The 19,567-nt window shown below is 45.3% G+C and overlaps 1 protein-coding gene across 3 annotated transcripts in view; it reads left to right on the top strand.

The window, feature by feature from the left end:
• LOC123480992 (protein jagged-1b-like) overlaps nucleotides 1-18,888 on the top strand; it is a 29,727-nt gene extending 10,839 nt beyond the window's left edge. Inside the window, exons 5-26 of one of the 3 annotated variants that reach the window (XM_045212518.1) lie at nucleotides 27-87; nucleotides 1,199-1,329; nucleotides 1,741-1,860; nucleotides 3,883-3,993; nucleotides 5,817-5,930; nucleotides 7,222-7,335; nucleotides 8,088-8,134; nucleotides 8,706-8,879; nucleotides 9,618-9,768; nucleotides 10,674-10,838; nucleotides 11,957-12,070; nucleotides 12,757-12,870; nucleotides 13,117-13,230; nucleotides 13,658-13,774; nucleotides 14,133-14,160; nucleotides 14,572-14,657; nucleotides 15,277-15,390; nucleotides 15,784-15,893; nucleotides 16,048-16,281; nucleotides 16,492-16,620; nucleotides 16,875-17,025; nucleotides 17,331-18,888. In XM_045212518.1, coding sequence (XP_045068453.1) covers nucleotides 27-87; nucleotides 1,199-1,329; nucleotides 1,741-1,860; nucleotides 3,883-3,993; nucleotides 5,817-5,930; nucleotides 7,222-7,335; nucleotides 8,088-8,134; nucleotides 8,706-8,879; nucleotides 9,618-9,768; nucleotides 10,674-10,838; nucleotides 11,957-12,070; nucleotides 12,757-12,870; nucleotides 13,117-13,230; nucleotides 13,658-13,774; nucleotides 14,133-14,160; nucleotides 14,572-14,657; nucleotides 15,277-15,390; nucleotides 15,784-15,893; nucleotides 16,048-16,281; nucleotides 16,492-16,620; nucleotides 16,875-17,025; nucleotides 17,331-17,878 — 3,047 coding nt within the window. In that variant the 3' untranslated portion in view covers nucleotides 17,879-18,888. Of the gene's footprint in view, nucleotides 1-26; nucleotides 88-1,198; nucleotides 1,330-1,740; nucleotides 1,861-3,879; nucleotides 3,994-5,816; nucleotides 5,931-7,221; nucleotides 7,336-8,087; nucleotides 8,135-8,705; nucleotides 8,880-9,617; nucleotides 9,769-10,673; nucleotides 10,839-11,956; nucleotides 12,071-12,756; nucleotides 12,871-13,116; nucleotides 13,231-13,657; nucleotides 13,775-14,132; nucleotides 14,161-14,571; nucleotides 14,658-15,276; nucleotides 15,391-15,783; nucleotides 15,894-16,047; nucleotides 16,282-16,491; nucleotides 16,621-16,874; nucleotides 17,026-17,330 lie in introns of all 3 variants that reach the window. The other 2 variants (XM_045212517.1, XM_045212516.1) reach the window with 2 other exon arrangements.
• Nucleotides 18,889-19,567: the final 679 nt, after the last annotated feature.

The following is a 19,567-nucleotide window of genomic DNA, read 5'->3' as shown; positions in this document are numbered from 1 at the left end:
CCTCATTTTCTTTCTATCTCGCTCAGCTATTTGCAGGCAAGGCTGCAGCACTGAACATGGTTCCTGTAAATTGCCCGGAGATTGCAAGTAAGCACCGCTTTTTCCCAACACAAACATTTTCAGTTAACCTAAGTTAGTAAAAAGCTCAATGAATAGAGCCAGACTCAGAATCTCGCTGCAACTTGTCACTCAGCAACACCCTTGTTCCACATGGAGATAACAACACCATTGACAGGGGGAATTCCCAACACCAACACAGAAGAAAACAGACTGAAGCAGGAAGTGACTGTTTAAAAAAAGTTTTCCATTGCAAATAAACACAAACCAATGAATCCCCCTCCCATCATCCAGAGCTGTGAAGGGCCCAGACCTTTGCGTGTTTTGGGAAGGGAGTGTATGTGGGGTGGTTGGAGATTATCGCGACCCCTCTCGACCCCCTTTGCACACGTCTGCCAGGGGCCCCCAGAGTGGTGAGAGCTTAATGGCGGCGGCGGAATCTGGTCTCGAAGACCGCTGTCAAATTCAAAGGATTTTTTTTTCTTTCACCTGTCTGTTTCCCCGCCCCCACCCTCTTTCACCTCCCTTCAGCGCCACACTTTGATGTCGCGTTAGCCTTTTAGTCTCGCAGCCAAGAAAAAATGGAAAGCGCCGCTAGGAGACGTTAGCATGTTGTGGAGATTCTGGAGAAGCTTCTATGGCTTTATCTGAACTCAAACACACGTCTGATTCCTAAGGGAGGCTGGAGTGAAATGGGGACTTTTGATGGTTTCACATTTTGATGGATTTTGCAGCTCTGATTCAAGCCTTTCAGAAGCAAATTATGTGTTAGGTAGGAGGTGTATATATATTGGGTAGCTGGAATAATTATCCATTGCCTCAAGCAAGGGTGGGCTGGGCATGGATACCAGGGATGAATTATAAGGTGTGTGTGTGGGGGGTGTATTCGACTCGCTCTGTTATCCTAATGACTCAGTGGAAAGTTTACCCCCGCTAGTGCCCTGTCCAGACAAGCACTTTTACTTACTCAAGGAGCAGTCTTAGCCCTGCCCAACTCATTTGTGTGTGTGTTAAAAGAGAGCTTGCGATACATTGTGTGTGTTTTTAAGCGGGATAGTGTTGAGCACTGAATATGTGTTTTTGTTAAGATCGGACGTCCCGTGCATTGAGTACTTATCGAGTGTGTGCATGTGTCCTGCAGGTGTCTGTATGGCTGGCAGGGCGAGTACTGTGATAAGTGCATCCCTCACCCGGGATGTGTGCACGGAACCTGCGTGGAACCGTGGCAGTGCCTCTGTGACACAAACTTTGGTGGCCAGCTCTGCGACAAAGGTACGCATGCAAACACACACCAGAGAGGTATACTACAAAGCATGATCATTGAGTTGGCCAGCTCTTTGACAAACAACCAGAAATAGGCCTACTGAATTTCTGGTTCATTAAGAAAGTTCAACTTAGATATGTTTTTGGTTGTTGAGTCAATTACACCATGCCCATTTCAAGCTTATCTTAAAGATATATATATATATATATATATATATATATATTTATTTATTTATTTATTTATTTATTTCAGAATATTTGGGCAAGTTAGCTGGCTAACTCATTGATCCTGCTTTGTAGTATACCACTCTGCTCTGTAGATATACAGCTGATAACTGGTGCCATCCACAAACACACTCACCCATTTGCTGTGAAACACCAACACACACACACTCATACTTTTCCCTCCCTGTCTTCCAGATCTGAACACATGTGGTACGCTCCAGCCCTGTCTGAACATGGGGACCTGCAGCAACACTGGACCTGACAAGTACCACTGTGCCTGTCCTGACGGCTACTCTGGTGTCACCTGCGAGAAAGGTGAGTCGCCTGACACACACACAGACACACATACGTGTACTTGCGCGCGCGCGCGCACACACACACACACACACACACACACACACACATATATCTATATATATATATATATATATATTAGGTAAGTCGCTTGTAGTGTCTAGGGTCTGGTTCCACTCAATGTTTCTTCCTTATGAGAGTGACATTGGAGTAGAAAACAAGACAGGATAAGATTAACTTTATTGTCACAGAGGGATATTAGTCTTGAACACCACTCTCAATTTTTTTCATTTTCTGGTGAAGACTGAGAGAAAAAGGTATTTGTTTTCCCAAGACCGGTCGGTGAGATCCAAGTCATGTGGTGCGACAGGTCGAGGGGTCATAGTTCAGGGGTTAGGGGGGGTCAGCCCCGTGCTTAACCCCATCCAGGGAGGTTCCGTTCGTCGGGCGGTCTCCTGCGTCACTCCGGCCAGGAGGTGACGACCTCGTTAAGGTGTTGTCAAGGGAAACGGGAACGGGAGGAGACCCATTAACGGAGCTAACCTTTCTATGAGGGTGGATTGTATTCCACCTTCATCAACAAATCTAACAGTTACCTCACATCTTTTAGTTGTTTAAATGTGTCATTTGTTTGAATTAAGGTTGGTTTCTATAACGTTTTAGTTTTGATCATAGGGATGAGTTGTATATGTAATTTGTTTTGAGTTGAGGACGTTTCAAAGAAGTTGGGTCGAATTCAAACATTAGGATGAGTAGATGGCCCTTGTTTTGTATGGGGGTCAATGGAGACATGACTCAGCCAATTGAGGGGGAAGCTCCCTGTAGGCGTTGGCAGTCAAACACGCCCGCTCTGTGTTAGTCTGGGACAGTTGCCACCTCTGTTTGTAGCAAGGGTTTGAAAACTATCGCCGGTCATCTTGAGAGCGAGGGAGGGAGTGGAGGGAGAGAAGAGGGGGATTCCAGCTTCCAGTCAAGCCTGAATTCTCCTTTTCTTTTTCTCTCCCAGCCAGACCCAACAACATTAAACCCCCCTCCTATGCTCCTTCTCTATCCCTTTCTCTTCCTCCCCTGCCCCTAGCCCGCTGACACCAATCAACAGTCATCTCCCTCTCGCCTCCCCCTTGGGTTGAGTCCCAAATGGCATCCTATTCAGGGCACTACTTTTGACCAGGGTCAATAGGGCTCTGGTCAAAGGTAGTGCATTATACAGAGAATAGGGTGCCATTTGGGACGCAGCCTCGGTCTGCCGGCCAAAGAATGCAGAGCATTAATTGATTTGAGCGGTGGAATCCGTCGTGACTTGTGAGTTTGCTATTCTCTTCCCTCCTGTCTTCTCTCGTCCTCCCGCGGAGGGATGGACAATGATTTGTGCTCGGGTGGAAGTCACGGCGCGTCGCTCGGTGGGTCAACATGCCATGACAGACGATTTCCTGCTAGCTAGAGTTAACGCTAAGGCTATAGGGCTAGGGCCCTGGGGGGCTAGTGAGAGTGAAATGGGAGAGGGGATGTTTTTTTTGCGTTTGTTTTTTCTAACGACGTAGGCCTAGTGGGGGAACGGACCCTCAGTCTTTCTCTCCCTCTTTCTGTAACTCTGTCACTTTCTTTCTGTGTATTTTATTCTTTGTCTGGTTGTCTTTTTCTCAGTGAGAAATGTCATTCTTTCTCTTGTTCTGTTTATTTCTCTTGCACTCAGCACTCTCCTTTATCTCTCCCTCCCTCTCTTGCACCTCGTCTTGCGGTGTGGTCCAGAGCTGGTTAGTGAGAGGTCAAAGGGGCTTTCCACTCCACTGGCTGTAGCCTAGCTGGGCCAGAGAGAGCTGCTGGGAACCGACAGCAGCGAGGGGAAAACCCACCCCACCCTCCTGCAGTGTGAGAACTAACGGAGTTTAGGAGTTTAACTCTCTCTCTCTCTCTCCTCTACCCGCTCTATCCGTTCTCCACCTCCCCTTCCTTCTTTCTCTCCCATCTTTCTCCCTTTTACTCACTCGCTCTCTCTCTCTCTCTCGCTCGCTGTCTGTCTCGCTCTCTCTCGGTCCATAGCAGAGCATGCCTGTCTGTCGGAGCCCTGTTTTAACGGAGGGAGCTGTGTGGAGACCAGTCAGGGCTTCGAGTGCCAGTGTGCCCCCGGCTGGAGTGGCCCCTCCTGCAGCATCAGTAAGTAATACATTATAGTATGTAATACCTGAGGTTTAGGTAATTTAAATTCAATATTATACTCAGTGGGTTTACCCTTGTACATTCACCGGCCTCTAGCACTAGAAAAGCCTGGCCTCGTTGCTCCTTGGCTTGCGCAACGGCTCGCGTGGAATCTTTGCTGCTGCCTTGGCCCTTGTATGTCTCTCACGTCGCCCGTGTGCTAGACTCATGATGAAGTCTCTCCTGCTCATGGTGTTCATGCTTGAACAACACGTGCGTTGATAGCAGCCAAGTCAAGCATGTTGTAGAACACAGTGGCAGGTTCCTCCTTTCACTGTGTACAGCCGTGCCATCTGATCCAAAAAATCCGCAACAATAGAATGGAATAGAAGTAGAGAACATTAGGATCGTTTTCTCATAGGAAAAACAACACGTGTGATACAGAAGAGCATAATGCATTGTATAAGTGGATCTATATATGGCGACGCGTACAGTGGTAGAAACAATACACAATTGTTATAAGTAAAGATACCTTAATTTGAAAATTACTCAAGTGAATTTCACCCAGTAAAATACTACTCGAGTGTAAGTCTAAAAGTATCTGGTTTTAAATATACTTAATTATCAAAAGTAAAAGTAAATGCTATAGATCATTTCAAATTCCTTATATTAAGCAAACCAGACGGCATGATATTCTTTTTTGGGGGTGGGGATAGCCAGGGGCACAATCCAACACTGACATCATTCACAAACTAAGCATTTGTGTTTAGTGAGACCGCCAGATCAGAGGCAGTTCTCTTGATAAGTGCGTGAATTAGACAATTTTCCTGTCCTGCTAAGCATTCAAAATGTATGGAAGTAAAAAGTACATATTTTCTCTAGGAATGTAGTGAAGTAAAAAATATAAAGTACAGATACCCCCAAAATACTTAAGTAGTACTTCAAAGTATTTTTACTTACTTACTTTACACCACTGAATGCGTATTATGTAGCCTAATTTTGAAATACCTTTGTTCGGTCTCTGTGGCCCTGTTGATGGCAACTGTTGGATGCATGGCGCTCATGACACAAACGTTCTTTCTTGCCTTGCATTGGTAAGGTGTGAGTGTTGACTTGACACTCTTCAGCACTGTTGTAGAGTACTGTTGCTGTGCAGGTGCCTTGTTTTGCGCAGAGGGAGGGAGCTCCCGTCTCACTTTGTTCATGGTGCCGACCAGGCTTGTTTTCTTTGCAACCAACTTGTTCGCCAATGACCGTGACATGAAGAAGTTGTCCGTGTTGACATTTCTCCGCTACCGTTTTGAGATTATAATTTGAATAGATTAATACAGTAGAATGGCCCGCCCTGTTCTTCATTCACAACTGGTCATTACATAAATATGCATTGTTCGCTTCCCCTCGCTCATCAACCCATTCACCCCCATCATAATTTACTTTTTTTCGTCTCTTATGTGTGAAATTAGTTTAGTTATAGTTTAGGTTCAGTTTCGAAGCAATTATCAGGGTGATTATCAACTGGGCACGGCACGTTCAACTGTCGAGAGAAGGAGGGGAGCAGGCCCTACTATCGGGAGATGGAGGGGCAACGGGCGGAAACCATACAAAAAATGACATGCCCTCATAAAACTGGTTATAACACCAGTTCTGTTTGTGATATTAATAGGGGTTAAGATTCTAACAACCACAGTGTGTTGTATTGACTTATTTAGGAAAAGTCAATAACTGCGGGGACATGACTTTCAAAATGTAAATGTATTTTGTGTCATTATGATGCGATCAGCCTTTCAAGCGCTAGAGACCATAGTCATGGACTTTTGATTTGACATTCTCCCTCCCTCCAGATGTGGACGAGTGTTTCCCCAACCCCTGTGGCCATGGAGGCACCTGCCAGGACCAGGTCAACGGCTTCAAGTGCACCTGTCCCTCCCAGTGGAGCGGCAAGACCTGCCTCATCGGTCAGTCAGTCCTCTATCCCATAACACCCCGCACCTCCGCTATCATACGGTCGTCACTATCTGGCCTAGTTGCGAAGTCTGACTTTGCAGCTTGGCCATCTAGTTGGAACCCTATCATACAACCACTGATCTCTCATTCATCCTCTATCCTAAAAACCGTATACCTCTGATATTCCACAAACCCCATGCAACTCCTCTACTGTATCCCCTCTATCACAGAAACGACTGAGTACTCGTATATCCTACAAACCTCTACCGTCTATCTCACAACAACAACAACCTAGTCCTTCTCTATCCCACTACCACCTATATATTATATATCCTACTACCATAGAGAGAGTACTGTATTGATCTCTATGCCCACTACGGAGTTGGTAGATTATATACTGTATTTGACCCACTGATACAGGGTCAAATATCTCTTCTTCTCTCTAATGGTTAAAGTTAGTTTCCTAGATCTGTGGTTGAGGGCAACTTCTAACAACCTTGCTACAATTAAAGGATGTCCTTAGTACACATATCTAGGACCAGCTTACACTCTCCAAATCTGAACTTTAACCATTAGGGGGTGAAATCTCAAAACTAACCTTAGAAAAGCTTCTAAGTGCAAATTCATCTTCCTCTTCGTCATACCACCCTTGTCTTTTGGTGGCGCTCTAGTGTGAAGATTTGGAAACGGGCATGCCAGGATGGGGCAAAGTTCCTTCGGCATTCCATTCCATGGCTACTTTTGGGAATCCTCGGGGCAGGGATAAAGTGGGGTTTCCTAAGCCGGGAGGTCATCCTTTGAGGAATGGCAGTGTGTTTAAAGGGCTTAGAATGAGTAGCGAGAGGATGGGTGCCACCAACTCTATTCACTCCTGCTTTAATCCACTAACAACTACCCTTCCCCCCCACTCCTTCTTACTCCTCCTTTCCCTCTTCTTCTCCTCTCTCTCTTCCTCACCCCTTCTTAGTGTGAGGAGCGAGAGGATGGGTGCCACTAACTCTTCACTGCTGCCTTGATCCATTACCCTTCACCCCCCCCACCCCCGGAACATTTGTGTTTGTTTGTCCCCAATCGCCTTTCACCATGGGGACTGGCTCCGACGCGGTTTGAATGCAAACCACAGCAGACCACCAGAAAATACCATAAATAGAATTCTTAGAATAGGCATCCCCAAATTCAAATCCTATGGCTGCCGACACCTCACAGTCGCAGGCCAATGCCCTGTAAGAGGAATGAAGGAATTAAATGGTCCTTTTTCCTCTATCTGTGTCTTTCTCAACGGTTTGTTTTTGTGGGTTTCAGACGCCAATGAGTGCGAAGGCGACCCCTGCCTGAATGCCAACTCCTGCCGCAACCTGATTGGAGGGTACTTCTGCGAGTGCCTCCCCGGTTGGATGGGCCAGAACTGTGACACCAGTGAGTGTTTTCAATGAAAAAGCCTGTCGCTTGTTCTAATGCAGGGGTGGGCAAGTCTGGTTCCAGGGAGCAGCGGGGGATGCAGGCTTTTGTTCCAGCCCAGCACTAACATGGGTAATTCAACTAATTAACTAATCATGGTTGGCAATTGAAAGCATGATTAGTTGAAGTGTCTTCGTGCCGGGGTAGAACAAAAGCCTGCTCACCCTGCCATTCAATCTCCAGAGTCCAAAGTTGCACACCCCTGTTCTACAATGAAGCAATGACACTGTCAAGTGCCAGTAGCAACTTTAAACAACTGTTCTAGGGCCAGTTTTGGAAGTGAGTTCATGACAATGAAGGCAAGGACTGAGGCTGGCTCAGTGTTTTTTGGACCTGGACTACTAGTTCTGGAGTGGTCAGTCTGAAAATGGACAACAGCAAAAAAATATATATATATATATTAAATAAATAAATAAAATACATGTTTTTATCTGGAGTCATTGTCTGCTTGCACAGCTGGGCAGACGATAATGTCCAGATAACATGGGTGCTCGAACAATCGTGTGAAGCCCCAGCGCACCGAGGCCCGACTGAATCGCACCTTTTTTTCCCCACCCATTCTCAAACAAGGCTTATCTTGAGGAAAGCTTGCAGGAAATTTTGACAATAAATTCTTATCAAGGCCTCGCCTCGGCGGAGCTCAAATTGTATACATAATTTATATTTTTTTTTCTTTTCTTATTTTGTATTGTTACAAATTGTTTCCGCAGATATCAATGACTGCCAGGACCAGTGTCAAAATGGGGGAACCTGCAAGGTATGTTTATTGGGTTCCTCCCAAATGGCATCGTATTCCCTATATATTGCACTACTTTTGACCAGAACCCTATCATGGGGAATAGGGTGCCATTTGGGACACAGATGTTTTCTTATTTTACCGGAATGTACCGGTCCTGGGCAATTTACATATTTCGGACACTTCCTTGCATATTGGAGTTGTTTTTGGCTTCTTTCTCTCCCCCCTTCTCCTCTTTCTGCCCCTTTTTTCCTTTTATAGCAGTTTTAAAAATGGCAAACTGCTTTCAGAACACAGACATGACAGAGTTGCTCGGGCAATGCTAACAAAGTGAGGGGCAGAAAGACATGAATGCTTGTGAAGGATGGGAGGGAGGGAGGGAATAGGCGGAAGGTCTTCATGACTACAATAGATCAGATTACCATAAACATTCTCGTCCCCTGCCAGGAAAAAGAAATCTGTCTTAATTCTTTTCCAACCCTTTCACAATGGCTTGTTTTCCTCACCGCCCCGTTCCGTACCTCCCACACTCACCACCAACACCCTGTTCTCTCTTTATTTTTTCCTCTCTCCGGTTCCCTCCCCTCCCTAGGACATGGTGAACGGGTACCGCTGTGTGTGTCTGTCGGGTTTCGGCGGCGAGCACTGCGAGAAGGACATAGACGAGTGCGCCAGTGGCCCGTGCCTGAACGGTGGCCGTTGCAAGGACGACGTCAACGGCTTCCAGTGCCTGTGTCCGCCCGGTTTCTCTGGCAACTTCTGTCAGGTGAGCAGAGATTGGCACCACACCCCCTCACTGTGCCCAGAGCCCACCCAGAGTTGGTCCAAGTCACCTCAAACCACAACACTGATCCAGGTGCAGATATTGCTCCATCCTTGTAATGGTTTATGGTTAGGATAGGAGGTAGTATAATCTGATCCTAGATCTGTGGTTAGGGCCAACTTATCTTGAGTAAATCCAGAGTAAGTTGCAGTCACCTCAAACCACTGATCCACGGTCAGATACAGTATTTCCCCATACTTTTAATGGTTAAGGTTAGGATTGGAGATGGGGTAATCTGATCCTAGATCGGTGGTTAGGGCCAACTTTCCTTGACTGCCTCCCTCTCTCCTGCGTGAATCTCCTCACCATGATCTGTTTTCATTGATATCCTCCTCTTCAATTGTTTCCCTCCTTTTTTCCCCCGTTCTGTTAGTTTTTTTGGTGCTACCTTTCGCCCCACTGTAATCGCACCTGCGTTTCGCTCTGCGATCGTTTCTCTTTGCAACTCTAAACCAGAGCTTTGTTGCGCTTGTTAACACTTGTGAACCTTCTGTCTGGGCTAAGTCTGTCTTCTCTTTTCCCGCCTCCTCCAACTCCCCACTGCTAAGCGTTTGTTTATGGTTCTTTAGCAGGTTTCCGTGGTGAAGTCTACAATAGGTTATTATGGAAAAGGTAAAATGGCAGGTATTACTTTACATGGCTTATGTCTAAACCGTTCTGTTTCTGTTCTCACCTTCTCAGCTGGATATCGACTACTGCATGCCGAGCCCGTGTCAAAGCGGGGCCAAGTGTTTCAACCTGGCTACCGATTACTTCTGCAAATGTCCCGAAGACTACGAGGGCAAGAACTGTTCCCATTTGAAGGACCACTGTCGTACCACACCCTGCAAAGGTTCATATTAGCTTTTTGCTTTAGCCTTGTGCAGTCTTTACAGTGCTGTAAAAGTCTGTTGGTTTTCAGTGTTAGCCTAGCCAGTTTCGGCTAGCTTGGCTAATGCTAATGAAAGGTAACACCAAAAATTTGAGGTCACTCGTCTCACTTTGATTTTTTTTATAGCCAACTGTAAATCTGAGAGGGGGGCTTTTTAGCCGAGCAGAGCCTGTAATCTAGTCCGCTAACTCAAGGCCATTGTGCTGGGTGTGTGTGTCACACTATTGTGTGTGAAGACCTAGGGTTAGCAAGCCTGCGCGGCGCTAACCCGTTCTCCGCCGGTCCCCCAGGGCCTCGTTACCATGGGAAGGGTTAAGATTTGGTTTCTTGTCTTCGAGCAGCTACTGCTGACAGAATACTTTTTTGACAAGACACTCCCTTCAAGAACCCCCACCGCCCCCCTCCTCCTTCTGACAAATTGCCTCTGCTTCTTAAATATTTCCTCCCCTCCCTACTGGACTTTGTTCGTCTCTCCAAAACGCCCCAGAATAATCTGACAAACTGTGAAGTGCTCTGTGTGTGTTCTTCCTGCTAAATACTCAATAGACCCCCTTCGTTTTCTCACTCTGGCGTGTGTGTGCGTGCGCATTTTTTGAGAGAGTAATTACAACAGTGTGATAAGGGTTTATACCCTTGTATTTAGTTAACTACTTTTATCTAAACACACACCACAGACTAAATAAATTAGGAGGGCCTTGGCATGTGTTGTATCTGTTGACTATTTATTTTTTGGAAGGTGTAGCAGCCAAAGCATTTGTGAAGGTTGATACGATGTGTGGCAACGTCAGTTTTGTGCAATAGATATCAACATTTGTGATTGCCATATATGCACACTGTCCTAACCTCGCCCGGTCTCTCTCCCTCAGTGATTGACAGCTGCACGGTTGCCGTGGCATCCAACAGCACCCCTGGGGGCGTGCGTTTGATTTCGTCCAATGTGTGCGGGCCCCACGGGCGCTGCCGGAGCCAGGCTGGGGGCCAGTTCAGCTGCGAGTGCCAGGAGGGCTTCACCGGGACCTACTGCCATGAGAGTAAGTGACCCCTACACTCCACCAGTTCCACCGAGAGGTGAAGAACGGTGGATTAATGGCAGAATGGAGGATGGCTAGGGAGGTGGATGGATGGAGCCTTGGATAGATGGTGGATGGTTAAAGTGTGAATTAAGGGGTCAATGTGGGGGTGTGATGGAGGCATGGATAGAGGAGAAAATGTGGCAGAATTGAGGTTGAAGTGGAGAGGGCAGAGAATGGAGGAAGAATGTTATTGCAGAGGTAGAGGACGGGATGGGCCCTTCTTGAGAAGTGGATGTTCTTTACAAACCCTCCTTCACTCCGACCACAAGTACACCACAAGAATCTCCCTCCCCGTTATAGCAATCGTTCCTGGCGCTTGACAAGCGATCTCCCTCTGTCACGACACATGCATCCTTGGGTTCAAAACATGCTCTTGCTCCCTCCAAACCCGGAGACTTTGTTATCCCCAACACTTCTTTCAGGGGAGAGTGGTGACCCCCTTGATGATAATTATTAGCTCCCTGTTTAATGGATGGCCATTTTAGCCGCCGGCTCCCTAGCTCAGAGAGGTCAGGCGGCCTAGCCCTGGCCCTGCCAGTCACTGGGTTATCAGCTCTAATGGAGGACTGGAGGGCCCCAGGCGAGGCCTATGCTGTCTCTCAGACACAGGCCTTGATTAATGACCCTGCCCAGCCTTCGCTAGCCTGTCAGGGGGTGGGGAAGTTGTTAAATGAGGGGGGCTCCATGCCTCCCCACCCCTAACTCTCATTCTCTTTAGCCAGGAAGTCTGCCTGGCCTTGTCTCTCCCACGCACTCACACACACACCCAACACCAAGATCTCTGTTTTGGTTTTGGGTGACAGAAGAGGGAGTTTTTGGAATGGCTATTGGTGGGAGGTTACTTGACCGGAGACGACAGCCAAAATAAATGGGGCACTAGGGAACCTGCAAGGCCTCCGTTGAATGTGTAATGTGGAAACAATGCGAGTTGTTCACTTGTTCTAAGAAACTCTAGAAAAATTGTAAATGGAAATGGTAAATAAGTCCTTGGTGCACGCCTTGATTGCATGGCTTGATATTGTGCATATTCTCAGACTTGTGCTTATTTTTCCTCTTTCTTTCACTCACTCTCTCAGATATAAATGACTGTGAGAGCGGCCCGTGTCAGAACGGGGGAACGTGTATTGACAAAGTCAGCCTGTACCAGTGCATCTGTGCCGAGGGCTGGGAGGGACCCAACTGCAAAAACAGTAAGTGAATTGTCTTCTCACCACACACTACTGTTATGTAGTCATATTTGTTTATATGAATAATGGCTTTCACTTTCTTTGAACCACCGGTGGATAATACATTATGTTATTGAAGTTATATACAAGTTATTTAGTTGCCGGCTACATTTTAGAGAAAATTGTAGAGGCCCCCCATCTTGTCACTGTAGAGACATTTCTGCATTTTTAAGCCAATTTCCTGCAATTCTACACATTTCTCCGTGGAGCTTAGATTCTTTTTCTGCAGCTTTAAAGCTAATGTCCTGCAATTCTATGCATTTTGCCATGGATAATGCAGTGTTTTTGCTCAAACATAACAAAATGAATACTGCTAAATTCATTATTTTGGAAATGTTCTATTCTCGCTGACTGTCAAGCTTTTATTTAGGTGATTTGAGAACGAACAAAGATCATATTATAAAAAAATATATAGGACCATTATCTTTTCTGCATACTTTATATCTGGTTTGTCATTGAATTTGACACTTAAAGCGTTTTCCCATCCTGAACGTTTGACTTATGCGACCCGGAAAAAACTGTTAGGCAGCCCGCCCAAGGATTATAATGGCAGAAAAACACCTGCTTGTTTTTCTTCTCCTTGAAGATGCTGAACAGTCTGTTTTTTTTGTTTTGTAAATTTCATGTTTGTCTCTGTCTTGTCTCCTCAGACATTGACGACTGCAACACCAACCCCTGTCGCAACCGCGGCACGTGCCGGGACCTGGTAAACGACTTCTACTGTGAGTGTAAGAACGGATGGAAGGGCAAGACATGTCACTCAAGTAAGACCCCCTTACCCCTTACTACAGTATTGCACGCTTTTTGTTTTCGCCCTGGGGCGGCCATGTGTGGTGTGAAGTATGCGTGTGGGTGGGATGTAAGCATGTGTGCATGCTTGTACGTGTTCAAAAAGGGTGTGTTTATGTACATAAATGAAACCTATATATGCAGGTATGTGTGTTAGGGACTAATGGTTTCCTGACATTGACTATGAACAGTTGCTAACATGTAGTCTTTTTCACTTCCAGGGGAGAGCCAGTGTGACGAGGCTACGTGCAACAATGGCGGAACGTGCTACGATGAAGGGGACACCTTCAAATGCATGTGTGCCGCCGGATGGGAGGGTGCCACCTGTAATATAGGTATGTAGCATAGCCGGCAGTGCTAAATTATTGCAGCTAATGCTATTCCACCTGAGCATTCACCACAACCACTATGATTTTGTTTTCCCTCAACATTTGACAGTAATGCAATGTCCTGCACATTTTAAATTCCTAAAAATAGACATTTTGAGTCTGACAAAACACTTAGTTTAGATACTGAATTGCTAAACTGTGGTGGCTGAGGTAGCTGCCTCTGTTAACTAGTGCTATAGCAAAAGGCTAGGTCCAAAACTAGGCTAAAGGTTGCATTTGCCCATTCAGCATTTTCTAGTTAGCAGGTAGGCTAAAGGTTGTGTTTGCCTATGTAGCATTGGGTGGCTAACAGGATGGCTAAAGGTAATGTTTGAATGTGTAGCATTTTCCAGCTAGCTAGCATGTTGGCTAAAGGTTGTGTTTGCTTCTCCAGCTAAGAACAGCAGCTGTCTGCCTAGCCCTTGTGAGAACGGAGGCACCTGTGTGGGCAGTGGAGACTCTTTCACCTGCGTCTGCAAAGAGGGCTGGGAGGGCCTGACCTGCAACCAAAGTGAGTGACCCCAGAGTGTGTATGTGTGTCCTCACTTGTCCTAGTAACTGGGGTAGGTAATACATCTTTGGTAGAGAATTGTAGTCTTGTGCACTATTAGCTGTTCATAACAACTTGATAACGTGTAATATTCAGTAGCACTACATTTTAACCTGCCGTAGTAGATTTGCACAGTTTGGCCTTTGTCCTTTATGTAAAGAATTTATCTAGCTAAATCTTAACGATAGGAAACTTTTTTTTTGTTTTATTTTTTAGATTAATTGCACGTGGCCTCTCAGCTAGCCACAAATTCATCTTGAGTTAGTATTCTGACGTGCACTCTGTCTAACCGAACTTTCTTTTATTTCTCATTTTACAGATTCCAACGACTGCAATCCCCACCCTTGGTAAGTCAATCCCAAGCCAAATTAGGCCCAGTAAACATATCTTCCCTCAGGAATGTCCTGCTGCTGATAACACACACACACACACACACACACACACACACAGACTTGCGCATACACTCAGCGTCAACAAAGAGCCACAAACAACTCACATAACCCTGTTTGCTCAAGACTTCACAATCAGACATTGTACCTTGTTCCACTTCCTCCTCTTCCCAACACCATTGTAAGAATACTATACATTTATCTTTTAAAGAAACAATATTTTTGTGGTGAAATCATTTAATACAGAGGGAATTCTGACTGATGCTTATTTAGATACTTTCTAAGACATTTCCCACCCATTTAGTTAATTATTATTGGTTAAGAGCTGTGACCCCTGACCTCTGTCTCTCTCTATCATTTTCTCTGCAGCTATAACAGTGGAACCTGTGTGGACGGAGATAACTGGTACCGGTGTGAGTGTGCCGCGGGATTCGCCGGACCAGACTGCAGGATTAGTGAGTATTAACCCTTTGCGTTCCTCTCCCCCCCACCCCCCTCACTATTCTTAAGCTGTGACAAAAGTCAGTTAAGTCGGGGCTAAATCGGGTTTAAGTCTCTTGGATTTGGTGGTGCTTGTAGGACAACACAATGGAGGATGAGGCTTATAAGTTGGCTAGATAAGTTCACGCTGCTGTTAGCCCTTTGATCCAGTTAAAGAGAGCTCAGATGGAGAAGTTGATCACCTGCACTCATTCCCAATGATAACTTGACCACCCAGAGATAGTCCAACTATCAACTATTAACCACCAAGGACTAGGAATGAAACTAGGGTAGAGTTTTGAATGAATTAGTTGATCTTCAACATTTTTTTTTTTTGGGATGAAGTTATACTGCTATGTAATTAGCATAGTTTGATATGTTTGTAATTAGCAAAGTTTGGTCTGTGGCTCTGCAAAATATCAGTCTCAGCAAAATGGTTCTAAGACGTGTATCATGTGTCATTTGGAAGTCTCACTTGTAGTCACTCAGTCTGTTAGTCGGTAGGATAGATGGACCGATGCATATAGATTGATGAACAGATGAAGTGACAGAAATAGAGTAGTACCCTAACAGTTGCCGATCTTGTCCCCTCAGACATCAACGAGTGCCAGTCGTCACCCTGCGCATTCGGCTCCACCTGCGTAGACGAGATCAACGGCTACCGCTGCCTGTGTCCAGCAGGGAGGGCCGGCCCCAGATGCCAAGAAGGTAAGACCTCTAGCCTCCATGTGTTCCTTTGGAGCCTTATACTTGCTTCAATAAATACATTTCCCATCATGATCAGCAGTGTAATCATCCCTGTTGGATTCTGGCATGACAATGGACTGTATTTTAGTCAGAAACTTGGTCTGAATTTTTGTTCCTTGTGCTATAGCTCTTTAGGTGGTGTTTACAGGACATCAGATAAACAAAGTATAAGTGCACGGTACAATAGCTTTATTACCATAACATCACAAGAACCTAAGTCTTAACAAGAGTCGATGTAGGTGTAAACAGTCAACCTGAATAAAACGCAGTACATCTAGGATTTTGGGCATCTATAGCAAATGTTTCAGGTTCAATCGTGATGAGAGACTAAAATGGCCGCCTCTTGCTTTGCAGTTACTGGGAAACCCTGTGTTGTCAACGGTCTGGTGGCCGTGGACGGGACCAAATGGGAAGACGATTGCAACACCTGCCAGTGCCACAATGGGAAGGTCACCTGTACAAAGGTACGAAACCTCAGGTTCTACGACAAGCTGGCTTTTTTAGCTTTTGTTTGTACCATATTCCATCCCCATAGTGATGTGAGCTAGCTATGCAATGAATGACCTCAAATTCTCACCACCTCTGACCACAGTTGACCACATTCCTGTCCCCCTCCAGATCTGGTGCGGTCCAAAATCCTGCCGGGTCCACAGTAAAAGCCACAGCGGTGGCGAGTGCCCAGTCGGTCAGACGTGTGTGCCCATCCGGGATGAGCGCTGTTTCGTCAAGCCATGCCCCAGCCAGGGCGAGTGCTGGTCGGCCTCCCACAGTCCCCCGCCCCACGCCAAGTGCCACCCCGAGAGCAACTGTGCCAACGTCACCTTCACCTTCAACAAGGACACCATGCCACAGGTGAGTTGGCGCAAGCCACATCATCATAGAAATGTATTCTAACTTAAACTAGGAAGTACATTTAACCAATGGCAAAACATTGTCACATCCAGTTTGGCAGCATTTCATATACCTTGGTAAGACTAGGAGCAGTATGCAGTTTTGGATGAACTGTGATGCCGATACTTTGAACTTATATGTTGAACCTTTTGACCTCTGTGTGTGTGGCAGGGCTTGACTGTTGAGCACATCTGCAGCGAGCTAAGGAGTCTGTATGTGGTGAGGAACCTCTCGTCGGAGTACTCAGTGTCCATGACCTGCGAGCCATCGGCAACTGCCAACGAGATCCATGTAGCCATCGTGAGTACCGCTTGGCTCAAATATTGCCCTCAATTCCATGATTATCAAGAACAAGCAAATGGCCATTTTGAAACATACATTAGTCATTTAGCAGACACTCTTATCCTAAGAATAACTACATTCACTAAAGAATTTGTCCTGTTTCTCACAGTATACTCAATATTCTTTCAAATGAGATATATGGAAGTTAGTCTACATAGTAGTTACTTTGCTTGTACGAAGACTTAGAACTCAATTACTTTTTTATTTTTTAGTCGACGGAGGACCCCAGAAGAGGCAAGGCTCCTATCAAGGAGATCACAGACAATTTCATAGACCTGGTCAGCAAGCGAAACGGCAACAGCACTATCATCACAGCCATCGTCGAGGTCCGAGTCCAGAGGAGGCAGAGCCACAACCCCAATGGTGAGAACACAGAGCACAGGCAGCCAGTTTTTGTTTCTGCAAGGACATTGACCTTCACTAGTGGTGGGATGGTTTTATGTACCTAGGTTTGAAAAATTCCTGAGCATTTCCCAGGTTTTCCAGAAATCCTGGTTGAAGGATTTGGGGAATTTTGCAATTCAAAATTGTTAATGGGAAGAGGGAGAAGATGACATTGCTGCTGCTGTCAACTTCTGCTTCGACTATAGTTTTTTATATGTGAGTCTCCCTCGTTCGTTCTAGTCTTTGATAACTGACGCCTTCCCTCCCTCCCTTTCTCCTTCCAGCAGACTACCTGGTTCCCCTGCTGGTGTCTGTAGTCATCGTCATCTGGCTCTTGGCTGTGGCCTCTGCGTTTATCTGGTGCCTCAAGCGGCGCCGGAAGCCCAGCACCCACACGGGTGTCAACACCCAGTCATCATCCCCAGCGACGACAGCCGAAGACACCAACAACGCGGTCAACAACGTGCGTGAGCAGCTCAACCAGATCAAGAACCCCATCGATAAACACGGTCCGACCAACGGCCTACCCCCAGTTAAAGAACACCCCAACCACCACCACTATCACTACGAGGACAAGAACTCTCTTGTCAATGCCAAAATTAGAACAAACAACTCCGACGTGGGTAGCCACCATTCGGATGACGAGGAGTCTGAGAAGAGGCTTCAGAAGGCTAGGTTCCCCAGGCAAACGCCGTATACGCTAGTGGACCGGGAGGAGCGGAGCCCACAGCCCCTCAGCACGGCCGGCAAACACCCCAACTGGACTAATAAACAGGACAACAGAGACTTGGAGTCGGCGCAGAGCTTAAACCGAATGGAATTCATTGTATAGCGCACAGCTTGGCGACCTTGGCCCGGCCACTTCAACCGGTTTATCATCGTTGGAAGGTCAACTGAGGGGCGCTCCAAAGTTGTTGATACCGTTTTTGAATCAAAAAGTTGTGATTTACCCTTCACAAAGAAGACAAATTTCCCTGTGTTTAATTTATGTTTCGACAAGCTGGCTCACACTGGCAATAACGGTTGGCTGTGGTTTGGCTGGATTTCCGGGTGCTGCGTTTGTTTGCGGTCTTTTGCAAAACTAGCTAGCTTCGAGGCGCCACTTCTTTAAATGGAGATATCGATGTACGTGTAAGAACATCTCTACGTTGTTCGGTAAGCTGCTGTCAAAGGCTTTTTACAGGCTTTTTCCCAGTAGTCTTACGAAGTGTACGATGAATATTTATGTGGGTTTAGCCTCTAACTGGTTTTGTATTTGTACGCGCTTCTGCATCACCATACCACAGCAACTATCAAAAAATATTATTTATTTTTGTTTAGGGGCAGGTTGAGTCTGTCAGCAGTTGCTGCCGATATGAAGAATTTGTGTCAATGTAGAATGTTGTATAGATCTGTAAATATTTTTTTATTAATCATTGTGTATATTTGATTTATTAACTTAATAATCAAGAGCCTTAAAATATCATTCCTTTTATTTATATGCATTGTTTAGATTTGAAGGTTTGACAGCTTTGTAAGCTTACAACTTCCTTATTTTTGATGAAAATATTGTTTCAATATATAAAGTGAGGTCAAAGTATTTGGACATTGAAATTTTTTGTTTTTGCTCTGTACTACAGTACTTTGGGTTTTGAAATGATACAATGACTGAGGTTAAAGTATAGACGGTCAGCTTTAATTTTAGGGTATTTTCATCCATAATGGGTGAACCTTTTAAAATAATTACCACACTTTTTGTACATGGTCCACGTATTTCAAGGAACCAACATTTGGACAAATTCACTTGTGTATTAAAGTAGTTAAACGTTTATGATTTGGTCCCATATTCCTAGCACGCAATGACTACATCAAGCTTGTGACTCTACAAACTTGTTGGATGCAGTTGCAGTTTCAGATTATTTTGTGCCCAATAGATTTGAATGGTAAATAATGTCCCATGTGGCTCAGTTGGTAGAGTATTGCGCTTGCAACGCCAGGGTTGTGGTTTTGATTCCCACGTGGGGAACAGTACGAAAATGTATGCACTCACTACTGTAAGTCGCTATGGTTAAGAGCGTCTGCTAAATGAATTAAATGTTAATGTAATGTCATTTTGGAGTCACTTTTATTTTAAATAAGAATGTTTCTGAACACTTCTACATTAATGTGGATGCTACCATAATTACAGATAATCCTGAATTAATTGTGAATAATAATGAGTGAGAAAGTTGGAGGCACAAAGATCATACCCTAAGACATGCTAACCTCTCACCATTACAATAACGGGAGAATAGCATTTTTCGGGAGGGTATGATATTTATTCCTCAAACTTTCTCACTCATTATTCATGATTCAATCAGGGTTTCTGTAATCATGGTAGCATCCACATGAATGGATGAAAATACCCTCAAATTACAGCTGACAGTCTGCACTTTAACCTCAGTCATTGTATCATTTCAAATCTAAAGTCCTGGAGTACAGAGCCAATACTTTTGGACCTCACTTTGTTTCATAAATGCCAAAAGTGTTCTTGAAAGAATAG

The sequence above is a fragment of the Coregonus clupeaformis genome, unplaced genomic scaffold (assembly GCF_020615455.1).
Source record: "Coregonus clupeaformis isolate EN_2021a unplaced genomic scaffold, ASM2061545v1 scaf0018, whole genome shotgun sequence".
Taxonomy (NCBI): domain Eukaryota; kingdom Metazoa; phylum Chordata; class Actinopteri; order Salmoniformes; family Salmonidae; genus Coregonus; species Coregonus clupeaformis.
This window is presented reverse-complemented; position numbering and strand designations above follow the sequence as displayed.